This window comes from Chiroxiphia lanceolata, chromosome 4 (genome assembly GCF_009829145.1).
Source record: "Chiroxiphia lanceolata isolate bChiLan1 chromosome 4, bChiLan1.pri, whole genome shotgun sequence".
In the NCBI taxonomy this organism is placed as follows: domain Eukaryota; kingdom Metazoa; phylum Chordata; class Aves; order Passeriformes; family Pipridae; genus Chiroxiphia; species Chiroxiphia lanceolata.
The window spans coordinates 38,391,858-38,414,391 of NC_045640.1; the positions used below are offsets into that span (position 1 = coordinate 38,391,858).

General features: G+C 40.6%; 1 protein-coding gene across 3 annotated transcripts in view; it reads right to left on the bottom strand.

Annotated features, from left to right (window-relative positions):
* Positions 1-633: 633 nt before the first annotated feature.
* GALNTL6 (polypeptide N-acetylgalactosaminyltransferase like 6) overlaps positions 634-22,534 on the bottom strand; it is a 465,365-nt gene continuing 443,464 nt past the window's right edge. For all 3 annotated transcript variants that reach the window (XM_032685192.1, XM_032685194.1, XM_032685195.1), the window contains 3 exons: positions 21,312-21,428; positions 14,439-14,588; positions 634-8,550 (listed from right to left, as the gene is read on the bottom strand). In XM_032685192.1, the coding sequence (XP_032541083.1) occupies positions 8,383-8,550; positions 14,439-14,588; positions 21,312-21,428 (435 nt within the window). In that variant the 3' untranslated portion in view covers positions 634-8,382. The remainder of the gene's footprint in view (positions 8,551-14,438; positions 14,589-21,311; positions 21,429-22,534) is intronic.

Genomic DNA, 22,534 nt, shown 5'->3' on the forward strand with positions numbered 1-22,534 from the left:
AAAATACTCTGACCATCAGAAAGGCTAGTTGATAAACAGAAGCAACTCAGAGACTCAGAAGGGACCACATGTTTCTATTTTGCCACCTAATGCTTGGTAGACCGTACGTGTGTGTGCGCGTGCGTGTGTGTGTGTGTGTGTTTATGTGGACTGGACTGCTGTGAAGTGTTGAGAGATGTGCTGTGAACCACATCACCTGGAGAGCTGGGCAATATCGAGCTACTTCAGCCAACAGAGTTTGAGGTGGAAAACTGCAGGTCAGGCCAAAGTTGGAAGGAATGTACCCCTTGCCAGGACAACAACTGTGGAGAACAACCCCCAAAGAATGGGTTTATACAGCTATGGTGCAGATTTGTATGAAAAACTGGCAGCAGAGCCCTGATGAAGCATCATGACTCTTCTAGGTGTACACCTATTCTAGGTGTAGATTAACATTATATGTTTTGATGCAGAGCAGTAGCTGCAATAGGGAGGCTGATATGACAGGAATAAAGGAAAACAAGTTTTAGAATCATAGAACGGTTTAGGTTGGAAATGACCTTAAAGATCATCTAATTCCAATCCCTCTGCCATGGGCAGGGACACCTTCCACTAGACCAGGTTGCTCAGAACTCCATCCAACCTCACCTTAAATATTTCCAAGGATGGGACATCCACAACTTCTCTGGGCAACCTGTTCCAGTGCCTCACCAGCATCACAGTAAAGAATTTAGCCTTCTCTTTTCCAGGCTGCACAAACCCAATTGTGTTAGTCTTTCCTCACTGGAGAAGTACTTAGTCCCTCTAATCATCCTGGTGGCTCTCCTCTGGATTCGCTCCAACAGGTCCATGTCATTCCTGTGCTGGGGGCCCCAGAGCTGGATGCAGCACTCCAGGTGGAGTCTCACAAGAGTGGAAGAGAGGGGGAGAATCGCTTCCTTTGACCTGCTGACCATGCTGCTTTTGATGCAGCCCAGGATACGACTGGCTTTCTGGGCTGCAAGTGCACATTGTGACCACACATTGCCAGCTCATGTCCATTCAGGGGGACTTACTTTTCTTTTGTATGAAATCCCCCTTCCTTGGCTGACAATTCTTTTAAAAGTGCATTTGTACAGCCTTTACACTGGTACTCTGATTTCCTAGGAACTTGTTTAGTGAAGGGACACGGTACAACTTCTATCCATATGTTCTGGCTACAAATAAATGACTGGAGGTGCATAAAACCAAATAGGAAACCAATGAAAGGATTCCTGTCTAGTAGGAAAGAAAAGGTGATGTTTTACTGCCATCTCTGTGAATGTTGCTTTGATAATGGGAATCATTATAGATATTAACTTTGCTGACATGCTGGGGAATAAACTGGAGCCCTGTACATCTGTAAGCAAAAGCTGCTGCATGTTGGATAATCACTCTCTTTTTGTGTTTTTGTAAAAAAACCCAACCCATCTGACTCTTTGCAGCTTGACTAGAAGTTAACCTGTATCATGCATTCATCACAGATTATGCATCCATTTCAGATTTGCAATAATGCCTTCAGTTAAAGTTATTATAATCCCTTGGTGGCTTTCACAAACCACAATTTAATATAATTCTGCTCAGTTTCTTGTATCTATGTTAGCTCAATACGGATAATCAAAAGAGGAAAACCTGATGTCCAGACTAAGTTTGGCTGCTTCTAAACATTAGTACAAAGTATATCCACCGACTAAGATGCTTCCTGTTCTTACATACTTCCTTCTCTGGGCAGTTCTGAATATTGAAGATGGGTGAGAAAGTAGATCACCAATGCAATTTTCTCCCTCTAGGATGTTTGACTCTCTGTGCTATGAGTTATAACTTTTCCATGAACGAAATCTATAGTGAGACTGGCCCATAAGGACAGAACTTCTCAGGTGCATTTCTCCTCCCTATCCCACTGTTAGCACAAGCCACTGTAAACCATGTACCCTGAGGCAGAAAGGCTTGTGGCTCTGCCCAGTCAAGATCAAAGCAGTTTTAGTCACTTTTATCTTGAAGAGGGGATCTGCAACAGCAGAAACACCTTTGGCACAAACCAGAAAGGTGGGAAGAAAGAGAAACAGCATTCTGGCAGAATCCTGCAGATGGGAAGCCAGCAGAAGGGAAGAAACACCAAATAGGAAAAAAATAAATAAAATAACTGAACTGCAAGGAACCATGAAGGCAGAGCCATACTATTCTTTTTTTTTTTTGAGAGCTGTATTTGATGTCTGAAGAGAAACACTTATTATCTTGATCCACACAGGGAGCAGGCAGAGCTATTTCGCACTGATCCAAGTTGACATTTCCTGAAAAATTTAGCTAAACACTTTTCCTCTTTCAAAAAAGCCTGAGATATAGAGAGATATTAATCTGAGGTAAAACAGTGACCATAATGTTCTGCTTCTACATACTACCCACAAAGTATCCTCAGGAACGTCCACACACACCTTTGGCGAAAAACTCAGAACAAACCTGGGGTCCAGCAAAGCTTTTCTCTAGTTGCCATCATGTATTTCACAATCAATACATTTCAGATTATCCAGTTTCTATTCTAAATTTAAGTCCTTGCAAGAGGACTTGATTGCCTCTCAATTACTGAATATTTGTGATGGAAATAAACATGCAAGCTCTGCTATGAAGAAGTATCCAAAATTATCAGTGACTGACCTTTGTAGGTCATACTTCCTTCATATACAGAATTAAACCTGATTCCTGCTTCTTCCCTTTTACCACCTATTTCCTCCTTCCTCTCTCAATTAAACTGCCAAGTCCTAATCTCACCATTTGGCCTTTCACCTCCTTGAAAGCTCACAATTCCTGATCTTCTTAATCTAGGATCATTACCATCAATCAGTTCTTTAGGCAAGTGAAATCTTTTTTCACAGAGGGATGCCAGAGGTCTACTGATCTTTCAGGCTGATAATATTGTTTTATTTCTAGTGCCAGTTGGGATTTTTGACTAAACTGTTGCTAGTGGCATATTTTGCTGATTAGATGCTCTGGACTGGTAAACAGAAATTTGCTTGAACTGTGGTTTCTTCCAGGTTGAGTCATTTACTGGGGGAGATGAAGGATTAACTTAATTAAATCAACTAATACTTTGACAAAGTGTTAGGGATCCTACCAAGGTTAATGAGGGCTAAGGTTAATGAGGACCAAGTTTTCCTTTCCTATGTCTTAATATCTTTTAGATAGTAGCCTTACTTACCAGACTTGCCTCACTTGCAGCTCCCCTCATATCCCTTACACTATGATATCCATCTCAACACCCTGTTCATCTGCTTCTCTAAAATGGACCATTGGGACTTTTTCTACATCTTCTATTGAGTACAAGCTTTTCTGCTGGCCCACTTTGCAAGGATCCTTCTCATTCATCTGTTCTCTTAAGCTGGGCATTTACTACAGCGGCCACATAAAATAAACAAACTTCTCTTTGTGTGTAATTAACCTTGACATTGCTGCAGTAACCACACCTTTAGGTAATCACCTGTGCCCTCTTTGTTCCCGTTGTCTGCATTGTTTTCATAAGGGCCACCGAAGCACCTACTGCACTACCGGGTCCTGTAAAAAAATACTAAGATAAAGAAATCTTAAAAACAGCTAAGATCTTAAGGCATATCAGATTGCAATGTTTGAATGCAATTTTTTCAGGAGCGGTTCCTAGATTTTTTTCCTCTAGCACCATGCTGTCCACCTATTGGACCAAATGCTAACACCATTTTCAGATGGCCTGCCTCAGGAGTAGTACCACTAATATTAATGATACACCGATAGAATAGAAAGCCACCACACAAAGCAAATGTATTTTCTGAATGCAGCTGAAGCTTTGGAAATGTGATGCATTTTTCTCAACATCTCTAGCTACCCATTCTCACTGTTTGTTTTTACACAAGTTTCTTACTTTTTTGAGATTTTTTTTCCTATGTTCACATTTTCTTAAATTCAGTGCATTAGGAATTATGAAAAGGAAATATGAGATTACAGGAGACCTCAGGACAGATTTATGTATTAAATGTGGTTAAAAAAAAACCTGTCAGCAACTAACCAAATTAATTTTTTTAAAAAATTAAAATTCTTCGATAGAAAGCACTACACACTAAAGACTTACTAAACTATATTATTTATTAATCTAAAAATTTCCAGTTAAAATATATTATTTTTGCACAAGTTTAGCAAAATATTCTGGTAGACCAGACATAATAGCCAAGCGTTTTTCCTTGTTACCTTTTGGTTTATATTTGCTAATTTTTAAAAGGCCTTTCAAAACTTTCAGACAGGGGAAGATCCTGAAAACATTATGTAAAAGCACTCTTGGACCCTTGTGCTCTTTCTAACAGGATACGAAACAGATTTGGAAGGGGGTTAAACAAATGAATTAATGAACATTATAATACTAATACCAGCTATAATAAAAGTTACTTCTGATCAGCCTGTTTTGTTTTCAAAGGTTTTGAAATTATTTCCCAAACAACCTTGATGGATTAAAAAGAAAAATAAAATCATTATCTTTTTTTTTTTAATGTACATTCTGCGTTCTCTCAAAAAATGCTAGGTTAACAGCATTATAGATGCTCTTTAAATAGAAAATGGACGCACCCCTGCTGTCAGCCACACTGAAAGCCTCCCAGTGCTGCCTTCCTAAAATGCTCCATCCCCAATCCATCTGGGTAGGTTAAAACAGTCCCTGTTACTCACTCCCTTGCAGAAATTATCAGTAAAAATGCAAATAAATTGTGATTCTGACATCTTTTTTTTAAACAAAGGTAACATCCACTCTTGCAGAAGTGCAACCCATCTAATCAATTTGGTCAAACTATTTATATACTATTCTTCTATGATCTTCTATGGCATCTGATTTCACTGAGGTCATGGAGACATTGATGCCTGGTAAATAGCCAGTAATCAAAGGTTGTTAAGTGCTTGTCAGCTTCCTTTCAAACTTAGTCTATCTTTATCATGAGGCAGACTTAGTTCAGCAGCTACAGACCATTTATTCATAAACAGATAAAACCCAAGAATAATGCATTATTATCATGAAAATATCCATACTGTTGCAGAAACATTTGTTCTAAAGCAATCTCATTTTTCTGAAATAAGAAGACTGTGGCCAGTAAAAAGTGATGCCTTATGCCTCTGCAACAAGGCTGCTCTCCCACACATGAAACATTTTGTTTCCCAGCTCCTCCTCTCTCCTTTAAGCCCTGTCCCTCAAGGCCTCTGTTTAGTTTAGATTCTAGAATACATGCAGGGAAATGTGTGATTTTAGAGTTTTAGTTGCACTTGGAGTTCATTCCAGCTTTTCCAGTTGCTCTCTCCTATCACAGTAGTTTGCTGGCCGCAAAAAAAGGTCAGATAACTTTAACTGGAAAAAATTTAGAGTAGGTGCTGATGAACTCTTACAATACAAAGATCTTCTTTTAAGCCCTCTCAGCCATAAAATAATGAATTGAAAGAAACTGAAGCAAGTCATTAGTTGGGGAAATCAGTATAACTCCATTGAAATGATGAGCCCACATTAGTTAATGTCGCCTGTGCTCTACACTTAAAATATGTTCAGAACTATCCGGTATTCAAACAGAAATTTTGGGAAGAAACTTCAGTCTTTTGAAGAAACACATATTAGAGTTAAATTCTCCTGCTGAAATACGAGAGGAAGATACATCTGTCCATCCTACTAAGTTGTTCTTAAGTTTGCTGGGTAGAAAAGATACGGTGGTAGAAAGAATCAAAGAAATTCAGAATCATAAATTAGTAATGAAATATTCTTACAGTGGAAACCTTTGGAGAACACCCAAGACAGAATTTAATTGAGAGGTAGCGATGATCATTTATTATTAATAAAACTTTTGTTGAAGGAATCCTGTGCAAGGACTATTATCTTTCCCCAGAACATCTGAATATTAGTTATGTTTTCTGACAAGGACTGCTAGAGTTTACAAGCAGTGATCAACTACAAGTAAGGGGAAGGTTTCCTTTGGCAGTGCAAGGCACTGTGCAATATTACTCAACGAGGGCCGTAAAAGGCACAAAAGTTCTTTGCCCCAACAGCAGCCTAGTTCCCATTAGACATCTCAAAATCAGACCACTGAGATGCAGTCAGACATTGAATGATATAACCACACCAATCTGTTCTGGTTTAGCAATCCAACCTTTGCCTCTCTATTTTGGGCATACAGTGTTGCTTCCAGGACTTTGACAGTTTGGGGCCATTTACAATCAGCAGCTTGAGGGCTGCATTTGCATTTGAGGCAGCCATTTTCTTCTTTTTCCCAAACCGTCTTTCCTCATGTTCAAGCTGCAAATATATGCTGCTGTGAGCACTGTACCTGGAAAGGCTGACAGTTTGCATTGCTAGACTGCTTCTGTGTACTGATGGCTAAACAAATCTGAAGTATCCGCACACCACAGCATTACTGCTTCTGTTCCCAAGTGCACCATATCTTCAAATCAAATTTAAACAATACTTCAACAATCTCACTTATTTTAAAATCATATAATGAGAAGTCTAAAATGAGAAGTAGATATTTTTCTTTCAAATTATTTGAAAGATTTCTTCACTAACTTGCAGCAATTGCTAAATACATGGATGCATTTCACAATTTTCCAAGTGCATGCATCTTGAATGGTACAGGATCTCGTTTCCCTTCTAAAAATTTCCTATGACCTGCAACTACAAGGTGCTGCCATAAAATAGCACGGTTGTTGGTATTAGAACCATCCTCTGGATGCAATCAATGCTCTTGTGCATAAACACAGCTTAAAGAGAAATAAAGAAAACAGTCCCTCAAAACAGTGTAGATTGCACATCAGTATTTTGGTTAGTCGGCCACCTCTTCAGCAATCAGAATAAGTAACTTAACTACAAATGTTATATCTGGAACCTGAAAGGAGTTACAGCACAGAGCATGTGATCTATCTGCATTTATGGTGCTTTCATCTGTGAATTCATCTTTCAAGTAAAAGCAGGCCACATATTTGATATAAATTTATACTCGCTCTTACCTTGAACAATCTCAAAGCTATTAGTCATGTTCCACACATCAGTATTAACTGAGGAGAACCACAGACACCCTCCCAAAGAAGTTTTAGAGGCCTCTCACTCCAATGGCTTGATGAGTCTGAGAGACACCATAATGATCATCCGGGTGACGGAAGTCTGTGTTACTGTGAATTGTGCCTGTGCCTAAAGTGTCAAAATATTGTAACATTTAACTTGTTTGCACTTCTTGTTTCCTCCCTCATGACATCTACAATACCATTCACTTGCTAACTCTGCAAAGTTCACATGATTTCCATCACAGATTTCAAAAACTCTGAAACCACCCAACTGATTTCATGTCAATTTTTCTCTCCATTCCTATCTGTCAAGAGCACTTCAAGATCTTTCAAGCTGCACTGCAGGGAGTCAACATACTTTTAGGTGATGGCAACATACCAATGTTAATTTGACTAATCTAGTTCAGCATGCAGTATGCAATTATTTCCTACTCTCCCGATTTTTTTTCCAGCCTATTTTCAATTTAATTTATACATTGGTAAGGATTCTACCTTTAGAAAAGATAGCTAGTCCATGAGCCTTCCACTATGCTGCAGCTGCTGCTCTTATATTTGTCACTAAAAATACCCTCTCACCTTATGTGACAATGGGATTTGAATCACAATGGCTAAATATATCATGTATAGAGATTTGATTGCTTTACTTTTTTTCCTGAAGGGGAAAATATGAGAGCAAAACCTTACAGTTTATTCCATGCTTCACTACAGTGTAATTCTAGACCCTAAAATTTCTACCATTCCTATTTTGGTAATGAATGGAATGTAAAAGGGAGGTATTTAAAATTAATTGCAGCGGTTCTGAGGGTTAAACCTGCTTAACCCAACTTTTTATTAAGAGAATGTCAACAGAGCATATATCTTGTTTAGGGAGTGCTGGGACATCATTATTCTTCTACTAGCATGTTTAGTTCTAAAACCTGGGATTTCTTCAGGTTCCTGTAGCTGTCATGCACACCATATACCCATCCCAAATTATAGCGCCTGTTCTGAGCTACTCATTACAGCAGGATTTGACCTGAGAAACTAGAGTTTTGTTTTACTTTATTAACTTGGAGTACTTTTAAACAGTTTTTAAACAAAGTTTTTCCCTTGACCAGCAAGGGAATTTTCAGCCTGAAGTTCTCAGCAGCATCCGGTGAGGCTCTTGGCCAAATTCTCCAGATACTGTACATCCACAAGGACAGCCTGCTGACTCTTGCTGTGGCATTTTCTTAATCCTCAGAACAGATTTCCTGGATCTAGGAAACTTAATTCCTGACTCCTTTGACCCAGATGCTGGCGAAAACGTAGTCTGCAGTCTGTATGTAAATAGGCGTGTTCATTTTTTCTCTCTTATTTTTCTTTCTAGGAACTGGCCTTGCTGTTAAATTTTTCTAAAACAGTCATATTAATATGTTCAAAAATCCACTGTTGAGTTTCAGATAAAGGATCGCATCTGTTCATGAAAATCTTCTTCTCAGCTGGGTTGCAATCTATGCAGCTGCTGCTTACCGGATGGAATAAAGTTTTGTCCTAGAGGAATGAAAAAAACCAGAATTAGGTAGCAAATGCCAAAGCATTGGAAGTATTCTCATTTTACAGAACATGGATTAACACAGCCCTATATGAAATGATTTTGTGGTCTCTGTGCACTAACCCTGTGTAATAACCACAGCTATTATTAGGAAGCTGTAGACAATGGAGTGTTTTCTTCCCTTGGGTTATCATCCTTCATAAAACCGAGGATTCAAGAAAGAAGGAGGAGACATCATCTGGTCTTTTACTAACAACTGCATAATACAATGAAAAAATAGAATGTCTTTAACATCTTTGCACATCATGTATTTGCCTGGAGCCCATTTAAATGTCCAAAGTGGTTTTGGGTGGTTTTTTTTTAGACTTATTCTTGACAGTTGCATGTTTCTGGGCAGGAGGAGCTGTAACAATCTTCAACTTGGTGAAGACATTAAAGATGAATTATTAACTGAAGTGGTGGACAGATGGACACAGGAATGATGTTCTCAGTTCTCACCCCATGCAATGCAGACTTGGCCTCGATAAGACCTGCCACTGAAATACGCTCTCTCTCCTAATAAGATGGAAATCGTAATACTGATGTAGCTCCATATGGAGATTTTGGGAGGGTAAGCATGGATTAAGTTGCTTTAAAAAGCATATTTATGATGATTAGTTTTATTAATTTTACTTATTAAACTAGAGTGAATGCTAAGTAACCTGACTGTGAATCTTTGTTAAAGCAGAAACTACTCACTTGAACAGCTGATATGTGTGAGTTGGGTAATTTCAACATACTTAGTTCATATAGCAAGTGTTTTGAGAGAGACAGATGTGGGAGTGATTAAATGGTTTGAAAGTTTCCAGGGACTATACTGCATCTGTTGAAATAAATTTCAGATTACTCTTGGTAAACCACATCCAGGCTTTTCCCCTCCACACCAAACATGCTCTGATTAGTATTTTAATACTAATCCAAGATGTGCCTGCTTGCCTAGTTTGCGAAAGGGAAAAAAAAGATCTACTTGTCAAATTGAAATTGATTAAAAACTCACACAACTGCTGTGGGTGCCGAGCAACAATCACGGAAACTTCCCTTTAACTACAAATACCCCACATTCCAAAAAAAAAAAAGTATGAAGACAAAAAGAAATAGCAGCTATTTAAAACCAGTTTGAAAAAGAAAGTGTTTTTTTTTTTTTAATTCAGGAAAGATGAAATTGATTGATTTTGGGGGTTGTGAAGCTCTGGTAAAGTACAATGCCTCTTTTTATAATTAATATATGCAAGAAAGAACAAAGGCAAAAGCATCTTGTTCTCTGGCTGTGGGTGATGGTGTTACATCTGCCTTTCACAAACACCACTTTTTCCTTCCAGCATCTGCCCTTCCCCAAAACCAGTGGTTGAACACACAGACCCACACCCCCACACCCAACACTGTAATTCAGAGGGATACCATCACATCTGACAGGATTAAGTCAAATGAGTAGAGGCCTTTCCCTCATATTCTACAAAGCAAGCAGGGAGGATACTTCAGCTTGCAAGAAGGGGGGAACTGTAATGTGTACCAAGGACTATTGTGTCCCTACTAGGAGGTGGGCCTGCAAGAACTCCCAAGCACCCTATGGGGTGGTGCAGGCACCCATCTGCACCTTACCAGATCCTCCTGTCTTCTAAAAAGAGATTGATGGAGTGGCACTGCCCAAAATCAGGACACAGTGACTGTGCCATGGCCACTCGGCCTGATGTGGGGCCTTGGAGGAAGGGGGCATCTGGTTTTCCTTGCATTATAGCTGGGCATGAAGGTCAGCCAAGCTATTAGGAGGCCAAAGTTGGAATACTAGAAGCTTTAATAAGATAGCTGGTACAAGAAGAAAGGAAACAGCTTCAGCACAAAAAGTTTGCTATGAAAAACACTCCAGCCTTTCCAGAAAGCTGGCGGTTTTTCTTCTCACAGAAATATCCCAGGGATGCAATTTTTGAGTGAAGCATTGTTGGTGCTTTCTTTCAGAGTCTGGTTATTAGGAGAGAAGAGTGTCTTTTAAGAACAGGGACAGAGTTACCACTCTGGAAAAACTTCTGGCTGACTTAGCTATATATAAAGGCCTATTAATTTATAATCTCAAGCTTATGGTGACCTAAGGTCAAAGACTACTGCTCTTACAGAAACAGGCTCAGGACTTTAAGGAGTCACAGTTGCATGAACCCTAGCAAAGAACTTTACAAGAGAAATACATAAATTCCTCTTTACACCAATATTGAGAAACCACAAACGCTATTTTGGAGACATTGCTGACATCTGAAAACAGCAGAGGGATTTTTTTTTTTCCTTCTGCATGATGGCAAGCCTGAAGATTATTTGCAGAAGGAGGAACTCCTCCATAAGATAATGGGTCTTGACAGTTCAGGGGGTTGGTAATGAGACACAGAGCCTTTCATTTCTTCTAGGTCACTGCTATAACTATAGCCAATCTCAAGAGCAACTGGAAGTCATTATCAGCTGGTGGCTGCAGTAGTTTATCTGAAATTAGTTGGTAGCCCCAGTGCAGTTTCAGCAGGACAGATGCCCATATTATAAAAGGTACTATCACAATGACATGTCTTCAGCTGTCTGAGGAAATAATCTAAACACCTACTGTGTCAAGAGTGAACTTATTCTTACAGTTTGTCCCTGAAGCTGTCAGGAGACTATGAGCAAACCACTGTCTTCTGGGCACAGTTTTTGACATTGTCAGTTTAGCATCTATCATAAGCACTAGACTCAGGGTAAAATTACGGTGTAATTGATTTTGCACAATTGTTCCTTTTTAAAGACCTACTAAATCAGTCCTCTCTTGGATACTCGTGCTCTACAAATAGCACTAGTGGGCCTACGGCACATAAATTGAATCATACTTTATCAGAACCAATGTATTACCTGTCAGCCCAGAATGATGCTACATTGAAGACCAGAGGCGTACTCCTTCATTATGAGGAACAAAAATTTGTAGGCACTGCTGATCATTGGCTTGGCATGCTTAGGAGTCTCAAACAGATTCAAGAAAATGGCTTTAGGCTTGGGAAGCTAAAGACATTCTCCCAAATCACTAGTAATTACAGGTTATTTACATTTATCTACCTAATTTCTTACATTGCTCCAATATGGTGTCAATATTTTTTTTTCCTGGTATTAAATTCTATTCTTCTACTTACAACCCACAGCAATGTTTGCAGTGGTACTTGGCTTTCTTCTTACAGGCTTTTCTTAAAGGTATATTTGGCTATAGACCAGTATTTTGGATTAGTCCTAAGAAAATTGATTACTTAATATCACAAACTTACTAGACTTTCAAATAGCTACTCAGATGTAGTTCAAACAGTATGGGAGTATGAACAGTTTTTTGACACATCTTTATTAGTGGTGGTTTTGATTTCATTCATCGGAAAAGAATGAGGTTTGAACACTCTGTGACTGCACTGCAATGAGAAGCAAAGTGCCTGTAATGGGCCTAAGCTGTAAATTTTTGTCAGAAGACCACTCCTTACCCAAAGTAAAGTACTAAGGTATTCTATTTGCCACTAAAATATTCAAGCTGTTTTTATTTGCCAGTATCCAAACCCAGATTGTTAGGGTGTTTATGCTATAAGAATACAGAATCTGAAAACAGTGCCTGGCTTCAAATTACATTTGCAGCACTTTGTAATCACTTCACAGCCCTAACTTCTTCTTACCATTGGCTCAAGGATGCAAAGGATCATGAGAAAAGTCTCATCTTTAAACTAATAAAAACCTCTTATTTTCTAGTTTTATAGAATTACTATGGTAACATGGTAAGAAATACTTCACATTAGGCATGTTATAAGACACTGACAAGCAGGGTCATTTTTCCTAAAGCATGAGAATTACTGGCAGGATGGGTACATTACCATTAGGAAGCTTCAGTGTCTGTAAGTGGTGCAGAGAACAAAAGAGAGCTGCTGGCCTTCTCTCTGTTTTTTTAAAAGGACACACTTCCTGCTTAACCAGACTATTATTCTTATTTATTTAGGGTGCAGATTTAGTAGCATACCATCCTCTAGGTAAAGGGCTCTAGTACAGATGTAGTTAAACAATATAATATCCTTTCTTGTACGTTTTTTGTTTGTTTGTGGGGAGAACACCCAAAATCCTACTGCCAAGATGCTTTCAAAACTAGATAAGGATTATATCATTAGGATTTTGGAGGCAAAGATATACTACCAAAAGTCTCTAAAATAAATCTACCCTGTATCTGAGGAAATAGATCATGGGAAACTACTTATGGTGTAGCCAAACTAAAACTAAGCCTAAAGAAAACCATGTATACATATTTCTATTATTCCAATGCAGTTTCCTAATTTGAAGGTTTATGCAAACGGAAGGTTTGTATTACAGTTAAGACTGTGCCAGTACTTCTACCATAACAAAACTTTATGGTGTTTCTTGCTGAGATGGAAATGCCTGTCTTGCACTGAGAATTTTTATATGAGCCCTGTCAACCTTCTATAAATTAGAAAGGAAGCTGTACAGAGAATTTAATAGAACTCAAACTACATATTTTTTCAAATGTAATTTTTTTTTAGTTATCTGCTGTATTCTGTCCTCATCAAAGGTGATGAGCCTTATAGAGTGCAGCTCCAGACCCACATTTTGTCTTATGGACTGGCTATATTAAGCAACAATGAAGTGTTAAATGTATGAAAGCTTCTTTCTTGTAGCTTTGGTAGGCAAAAAGATAAATCAGAAGGGTTTTGAAGCAAGAAGGTATTATTATGGCATTATAATGTCAGAGAGGCAGCAATACAGCCATCACAGCTTATCTCCTCTAAATATCTGGCACATACATTCTAGTTTTCTTACAGGTAATACTTCAGTTTCAAAGGGATTACATTTCTGGAAAATCTTGTGGTAGACCTCCACTTGCAACCTAAATAAGGTAAAAAGGCACAGTGTCTGTAATAAGTAGGCACTCAGAAAAAGGGTCAGGGCAAACCTGTTTTAATGGTTCTGAATCAGTTTTCTACTATATACACTTTCAACTAGAAAGCAGTAGTGAGGTTTATCTGGAAAAGACCAATTCCTGGCACTTTGCCCTCAGCTTAAGCAAGGTGGAGGGCAAGGCACAATAGTCAAAGAAAACTGAAGCATGTGTGAGAAGAATCCTCAGTGCTTCAGAGAAATGTATATCCTTATTCTGAATGGAATACAGAGCTTATTAGCATAATCTTTAATCAAGGCAACTTGCTGATTAACCATTAAAAAACCCTAACAACAACAACAGCAACTCAATAGCATTACCAGGACTTTACCATAAATGAGGCTCTGACAGTTTCTAGCTTGACCTCCTGTTTCCAGTGATTTATAAAAACAGGCTGAAACTCAGCAGATCAAAGTAGTGTCTAAGCTGCTTATCTTTAGTTTATAAACTCCTGCCTTCTTTGGGCTTACAGCTCTGCTTTTAATGTTGGATTGGGGGATTTTTTGTTGGGTTTTTTTGAGGGAGATTTTTCTGCCACTTGTAGTCTTGAAAATGAAGTAAAATAATAATATTTAACTCATGAGCAGCATTTCTTGCTGCTGTCACATTGGATGAAAATATTTCCAACAGTGCCTCTGTTAAAATGACACAAGTAACTTGAAGCGCCAGAATGGTAAAACACCTCTCAGGGAACAGATCCAACACAGACACCCTCTGATCTGGATCACATCCATTTTCATTTAAATTTGACCTAAATAGCAGAATGTTTGAAAGGAACATATTCTAGAGAGATTACCTCAAAATTAAATTGGAATAGGATGGGGTGGATTTTAAAACAAACTTCTCTGATGGGAAAACACAAGCCTGTGCTAAACTGAATAAACGTTCAAGACAGTCTGAGGCTCTGAGATGCCTCACAGTGACTCTGACCTTCCTATAGCTCCAGTGCTGGTTTCCCTTCATCCCATGACAATCATACAGTGTGACAGGGCTACTGTGTGAAATGGCGTCGAAGCAGAACTTCCTGGTGTGAAGTGGCTCCCCAGGGCGGATGTCTTCTCTCCAACCAAAGGTGAAGAGCTAGAAAAACAGACAGGCAATATAATGATATATTAATAGTGAAAAACATTTAAAACAACACAAAAAGCTTGATGCATGATTTCCTTTTCACACACTCTAGGTGCTGGTTAACCAAGATCCTGCCTGTGTACAATTCAGTGATGCCAACTGCCTCAATTATAGTGCATCAGCAGTTATGTGGAATATACCCCAGGAAGGCTCAATCCCTGTGTCAGGGAAGAAAAAAATCTCTGGTGACACAGTACTGTGGAGAAGAGAGGGGATATGCTGTATTAAAGCCTTTAGTTACCCCGGCTAAAGCAGCATTTGTATGCTCTAGGACTTCAGCTGCCTAAGACTCAGAAAGCTTCTGCCAGTGATGTTCCTTTAGCTCTCATTTGGGTCTGAAGAAGGTGCCTAGAGATATCTTCCCATCACAGCATCTTTCCTATGTTCAGTGAACAGTTTCCTTTTGTTTATATAGGACACTGTTACTGTAACCTCTTGACTGTCTTTTTTTCCCCCAAACAACACATGTTAAATGATCTTCATCTTTCCACTGTGAAACCTGTGAGCTACAGGCAGCTTGTCAAAATCCCTCTTCTTGCTGCCTGAGAGGAGTCATGGAGGGTCACAGTTAATAGAGGAATCCTTCTCAATTAGACACCAGCTGTCTGAAGTGATGCTGTGACACTGCAGTCTTTCAATCATCAGATGAAGGTGACAGGTCTGACAGCATCAAGTTTAAAGATGTGGAGTGAATTTTCCTTTCCCATGGACCAATTCTTGCAGAAAAGAGGCTTCAGGTTGTAAATTACTACCTAGAAGCTCTGCCAAGAGCTGTGAGGTTCTTTTCTTTTATTTTCTTTCCTTTTTTTTTCCCCTTTTGTGTGAGTGCTATTCTTTGGCTTTCTACATGACTTCTGATTTTCTGTAGGAAAAAAAAATAAAAATGTAATACTGAGAAAGTGACGCCCTCTTTAAATGAGCAAACTTTGCTAGTAGAAACTCTTTAGCTGAGACGGTTCATGTAGAACTGCATGCAAGCTTTTTGTCCGGAGAAGCAGCTCCCCATACTGAGCTCAGACTGTCTCCAGCATCCCCTCTCAGGGGCCCTTTGGTCCTCATCTAGCATCCTGCTCCCTGCAATGTGTACATTCCCTGATGGAAACAGCTACAAATTGAAGCTTAATATCACATGGGTCTGATCCTGAATAATTCTGTGGTAGTTCCCAGGTTTTAACCCTTTCATTTCTATAGTTATCTTCTTTCCATGGTCTTCCTAAAAGATACAACTTTTAAAAATTCTGCACCTTCAATGCTGTACCATCATCCAAATACCACATTTGAGAGGTGTTACTGTCTCTCTTGGCCTGCAGGCCCAAAATACAAGCATATATCTGAATATTTTCCTTTTTTGTTGTGTTTCTTATTGTAAGCCCTTGTTCTCTCTGTGAGCTGCTGTTACTCCCCATTTCTTCTGTATTATAGGTTTCCTAGAGAGTGTTTTCTTAATCTGCCCCTGTGTCCTGCTTATTTCTTCTTTCTCCCAGAGTGCGTTTTACATTCATCTGCAGTAAAATGCAGTGGACAGCCTTAACTTTATTTTCAAAGCAATTTCTGCTTTTCAAAAGGTTAAATCTATTTCCACTTTTCTTTACATTTCTTTGAGGAAGCATTATGGACCTCCTACAATGATAACTTATCACTTCACAAGCAAAGACAGAAGTTAAGATTTGGCACAGAAAAAAAACTATGCTGCTGTTTCTTTAGAAAAAGAGATGTCTGAGACAATTTTCCTTTAATTAAAAAACTACAGAAGCCATTTTCTTTATCTTATCCTTTACCTTTTTACGGACATGTAATATACCTACAGCTGAAAGTGATGAATAACAAATACTTCGATGAATGGTATGGAACAGTAGTTCTGCGATATTCTCACTCTCATCACTACAGTTACAGAGAGATCCTATTGCAGGACCATCCTCATCTTTCATAGTGAGTGGCTCTCCAAATTTCTCATTCTGTGCAGGACTGGTGAGCTGAGGGGCCAATTCTTGCTGCTCTCTGGACCTTGGCTTGAGGACTACTACCCACTGAATGCATCAGTACACATGAAAGAGCTCGAGCTAGCCTTTAAATCAGATTATCCTGATCTAGATTATACCTTTGCTCTTTCCGCTCCTGTGTGGTTTCTGAAGGCTACCAGGGCCGTGTCCTGTTTGCAAGTCAAGACATGGTAACACAATGGTGTTTTTTATTCCATTCTACTGAAAAAAACCAGGATCTGTGCAATACTAGATCTCAATATTTAGACTAGGACAGATTCTTTTTCCTTCTTCTTTAGCCTTCTGTTTTTTAAAACAGTTTTATTTTTAAATAAACAAGTATGTCTTCCTCCTAGTGATACTATTATAAAACCAACCTCGTTAGGGACAGGAACTCAGTTTCAGGACTAAGAGAGAGAAGAGAAAAAAATGATCAGAAAAAAAGTTATACCTCTCTATACACCCAATCGATATTAAGACGTTGCAATTACAGACAAAACATGAAGACCTACAGTCCTTCCAATCTCATAATTCTAAGCTATCCTACTTTAAACAGCAATTTTTCTCTAGTTAACACTGAATCTGGCCAATATAAATATTATCTCTCCACTGCATAATGTGCAACAATGCTACATGTTATTAGCTGGAGCCCTGAGTATATAATGCTCTGCTTTGCCATCACTTGTCACTTTGGATTTTGTTGTTCCTTTGTTAGGAACCAACTGTGTCAGATTTTACAATAAATGGCTGAACCCTTTTGTACTCTTTTTGTACTTCATTCATTTCTGACTGCTTGTTGATTTGAAACAAGGCTGCACCTGAATTCCCAGGCACATTATGAACAAACAGCAGGTTGATTCTTCACCTGCAACACATGGGGCTGCTGTTAACTGCTCCCTGCTGGACCCAAGAAACCCTGTGTCCTGGCTCAGTGGATGCTCATTTTCCTCCTTTGCCTTCTCTCATATCAGAGTCTGTAAAACACAGCACTATCCTCTGCATTTGCAATCAAGCAACCTTTCAGCCCTTATGCTTTGCCTTTTCATGTAGCCTAGCCCTGTCATGCAGTAACTGGGGAAAATACAGCTTTCCAGCTTCACTTATAATTGGCACAGGGCCTGAAGAACGATTGCCTGATACAGCCACTGGCTTGGGACTGTCTATAGGACAAAGGCCCTTTTGATACCATTAATACTTTCCAGCCTGACAACATTGCTCAATTACTCGCTGTCTGGCCGGGGTCTGTCAGCTGGCATTGTGCTCTGACTACGGCATTAGACTTGAGAGGACAACATGTACCCTGTGCAAAGATGAAACATGATGTTTCAGACTGGACTCTGACTTGAATTATACCTCCAAGCAGAAAAGAAAGAGCTAAGCAGGCTCCATGGCTACTTGCTGTGCCATGTTAGAGATGATGCCTGTCCATCTATTCCCTGGCAAGGCTGGGGACTTGACAAGACACAGTGATGCCTGTCATTTTCCTTTGCCATTGGTTATCAGTCCAGCAGAGCCCCAGTTTTCCCTGAAGCCAGAAGTTAGCTCTGGAAAGGCAGAGGTGGAAGAACACAGTGCCCCGACATCCTTCTGCCCCTTTTCTTCCCCTCTGGTTCTTAATTTTGGGAAAGCTTCTAGGAACCACAGTGACATTCACCCTCGCTTCCCACCCATCTCATGTTCACCAGAAAGCCTGCAAGAGCCCCACAAACCTTTTGACTGCTGTTTGCCCAGCCTGTTTGTATAGCCCTGGGGTGGAAGGTTGTCTTCCTGTCCTTGGGTCTGCCAAATGGCTGTGCCCCCCAGCACAGTGGCTGAGACTATCAGCTTTTAATTCCTGCCCTGGTAACATGACATGAACCAAGTGGCATAAAGGATCACCTCTGTGCAGCAGCAGCACTGATGCCTGCTGCACTGGTCACATCAAGCTACTAGAGTTTGCCACTGAATTCCCTGGAAATTTATACCAGAAGTTACAAGTCCAGTTCAGTGTCAATTCATGCTATTTGAAATATGATAATAAAATACTTGATATTTTCATTAATACTGTTAGTTTCTAAACGCATATGCAGAACTCATGTAGGCAACAAACTCCAGAAGGGTGAAAGAGAAGATCTCAGGTTGGTCAAGTGTTTGGCAGCTATCCCCACTCTCTAACAAAGATAATCTTCACAGCTTGTTGTGGTGCAAGTGGAAGATCACTTGCAAGTGGAAGATTCTTTCTCCTCAGTGGATGTTTCATTAGACCATGGTCTTACATCACTGCTAACAGGAAGGGAATTGGGATTGAGTACGGAGAACCACTCAAGAAACGTCCACCAAAATATACCAATCTAAACCACACTTTTGAGGGAATTTTTTCACTTGTAACAACTGTCACCTGCACAAACACAGATTTTGACACAACACCCTCCCCTCCCCGCAGCAAACGAGAGGAATCAAAAGCGAAAGGATGGCTTTGGGCGTGGGACGCGCACCCGCCCCTGGGTCCGTGAGCGGCCAGGGGGACGCGCCTTGCGCTGGCCAGTGCTGCCCCCTGCCGGCAGCCCGCCGCAGCGCGCCCGCCGCCCCGCCCGCGGCCCGAACCGGCCGGCACGGCTGACCCGGGAATGGGCACCGAACGGGACGGGATGGCTGGCCCGGGAATGGGCACCGAACGGGACGGGATGGCTGGCCCGGGAATGGGCACCGAGCGGGATGGGATGGCTGGCCCGGGAATGGGCACCGAACGGGACGGGATGGCTGGCCCGGGAATGGGCACCGAACGGGACGGGATGGCTGGCCCGGGAATGGGCACCGAACGGGACGGGATGGCTGGCCCGGGAATGGGCACCGAGCGGGATGGGATGGCTGGCCCGGGAATGGGCACCGAACGGGACGGGATGGCTGGCCCGGGAATGGGCACCGAACGGGACGGGATGGCTGGCCCGGGAATGGGCACCGAGCGGGATGGGATGGCTGGCCCGGGAATGGGCACCGAGCGGGATGGGATGGCTAGCCCGGGAATGGGCACCGAACCGGCCGGCACGGCTGGCCCGGGAATCGGCACACCTCCCCCTGGGACACTGCACCGCCTCATGGGAGCAGCGGTCCCGGGCAGTGCTTTCCACACACTCCGGCAGCGCGAGGGGATGCGCTGTCCCCCATCAGCCCGTTAGAAATGGGTTGTGCTGTCCCTGGGGCACAAGTCGAGCACCGAAGGGCTTGAGGCTTCTTGCCTCTGGTTCTGGAATCTGAGGAGCTGGCTGGTTGAATTCCCTTCGTGCTAACTTCGTCTTATTGATTGTGATGAGGTCATTTTTCATTCTTAATGTAGAATGAGACCATATCCAGTCTGATCCCAAACGTCTCAATACACTGGAGTACACTGTAACACGGATTCCTCCCTAGCATCCTTCTCCCTTTGTGTCCCTTCCCCTTCACCCAAGCTCTTACTCTTTCAAAGGATATTTCAAGTCTCCCTTTTCTCTGCTAACTTTTTTCCTTGTCTCACCCTTTCATCCAATTTTCTTCCCTCCTTTCTCATCTCTGGCAGCCTCAGGACCCCCTCCCTCCCTTCCTGAGGAGGGTTTGGAGCTTCTAATGTTTGCAGATTTTAAAGGCAGAGAACACTGCGATGGTCTAGTCTGGACCATACAACTTCCTTCAATTAACTGCTTGAATTACTGGATGTCTTTCATAAACAAAACAGGATTATATTTATCTAGTCTTAGCATTCTATCCCTGTGCAGTATCTTTGGTAGCTATCTGAAGAAGTCTTCTTTCAGCAACTTCCTTTTTTGCCATGTTGGCACTTACCTAAATTGCGATAATCCTTCAGGTTCTCAGTTTCATGCACCTCTCCCCCTGCATTTCTCAGTACCCTCAGAGAATGGTTTCTTGACCTCAGCACTTCAAATACCCCTCAGAACTCCTCTCTCCTGAGCTTTTAAGTTTTTACAAAGTGCCGTGTATGACTGCCAGGTCAATTTTTCTCTTCAGCATTGGAAATTTTTTTCTAATATGGGACCTTTCGCGGTGAAACGCACGCTCACTAAAATTGGTAATAAACGGTTATGTTGTACTTTCCATCTAGATTGTCTTTGCTCACATTGGCCAGACCCATGGCCTGTGGGTCATTTCCTATGGCACTCACAGTGAGTACAAATCACAGCTCTTTTCCTCCGTATTTGTGAGCGCTAATATTTTTCTACCTAACCAACCTAGATAAAAGCTTTTTTGAGTCTTTATAATTCCTTGTCTTTCTGAAATGCTTTTCCCCTTGCTTTTCCCCATTTACCTCACTTACACCTCATATTTATTTAAAATAGAACCACTTATTGAGCTTATTGAGATGAAAGCATAAAAGCAGACAAAAACTAGAGCTTTACAAGCCCAGGTACTATATTTAAAATATTTTCAGGTAACTGAACCAAAATATACATGTTTTCATGACACAGTGAGGGAGAATGGGGCATCAAAAATTGTAATTCCTTTTGGAAATGAAGACTAATATACAGCTCAGGTGGCAGCTGGAATTTCTGAGGTTATGTTAAGGAGTACTTCGTAAAAGCCATTAAAGCCATTAAGGTCAGTAACAATGCACAAATTATTTCTACATTCTGTTTTGCCTTAGGAAAGGGAGAAGCCCCCAGAGGAATGTTTAAAAACTGGAAAAAGGAAGCAACAATTTTACCCTGATTTTCTGCTGTTAAAATACCTGTTCATGTGACCACGTTCGTTCTGAGCCATCCTTCACACAGATGTCTAGCCTCAGCTCAGTCCCTGTGGCTCCGTGTTTACTGTCCACACAGAGGTTGGCTGCCACATTTCGAATCTGCAAAACCAAGCAGCAACATTTCACATTATATCGGGCTGCAGAATAGAGCTTCCAACATTAGGGGGTTAGGAGTTTAACTCCGAAGGGCTTGAGACTCAGTTATGTAAAACTAGTAGGAGTTATTTTTACAGGATAGAAAGCCATGTTCTGGAACGAACTACTCTTTTTAGGAGCAGCTTCAGAAGCAGCCAAGTTTGAAATATGCTGCTTAACAAATGAAAGGTAGGTCTTAAGAAATGTGTTTATGCAAAGAAACTAGGAGAAAAAAAGTCTGAGTAGTTCAAAGCTTGGTCTGACTGCTTCTTCCATCCTACAAGAGCAAGAGAGATCAACTGCACAAGGAACTGATTTCTGTATGAGCCTCTCCCAGCCTTTGGAGTAGTATGCATTAAAAACTCAGGCACACCCTGTTCCAGTCCTTGCTCTTACTTTGACACAATAACACCATTGCAGATAAGGTCGCACATTAGTGCCTGAAGTGCATAAAATTAAAAAGTACTTAACAAATCTGTACTGGAACTTATGCTTACCCATGGAGGTTCCTTCAGCATGCCTGCTGCAAACACTGCAGTGTAACTTACTCTTAAAAGGAAAATCTCATTCTTGAGACTGAAGCAACTGAGTAACAATTAATCTGTGACTATCAATCATACCAGTTATGTACCACTGCCGCCACGTATATTTTTTTTGAAACACTGGTTTGAAAAGGAGTAGGTTGCCCGCTGCCACCAAAAAGAGGCAGAATCCTTGATTTATTTTGCAAACACATGGACATTTCTCCCTGAGTACCTTAGTCGATCTAGTTCAAAATCCTTTACACACCTCCATAATGAAAAGGATTTCTTAAAAAAACTTACCTTGTCAATGAGATAAACAGAAATTGAGTAATCAAAGTGCACGTACAAGCATGGACACATGCACAAATTCCATAAATATAATATATAGAAAGCAGGTGCATATTTTGACATTCTGGACACTGCTTTGATTCTTATTTTAAAAAAAGCTAGATGCTGAATGGAGATACATTTGAGCTGGCATTTGTGTTTTTTTTCATGAAAAATACTTTAAAGTCACTATTGTTGCCATAATATGCTAGACAAATG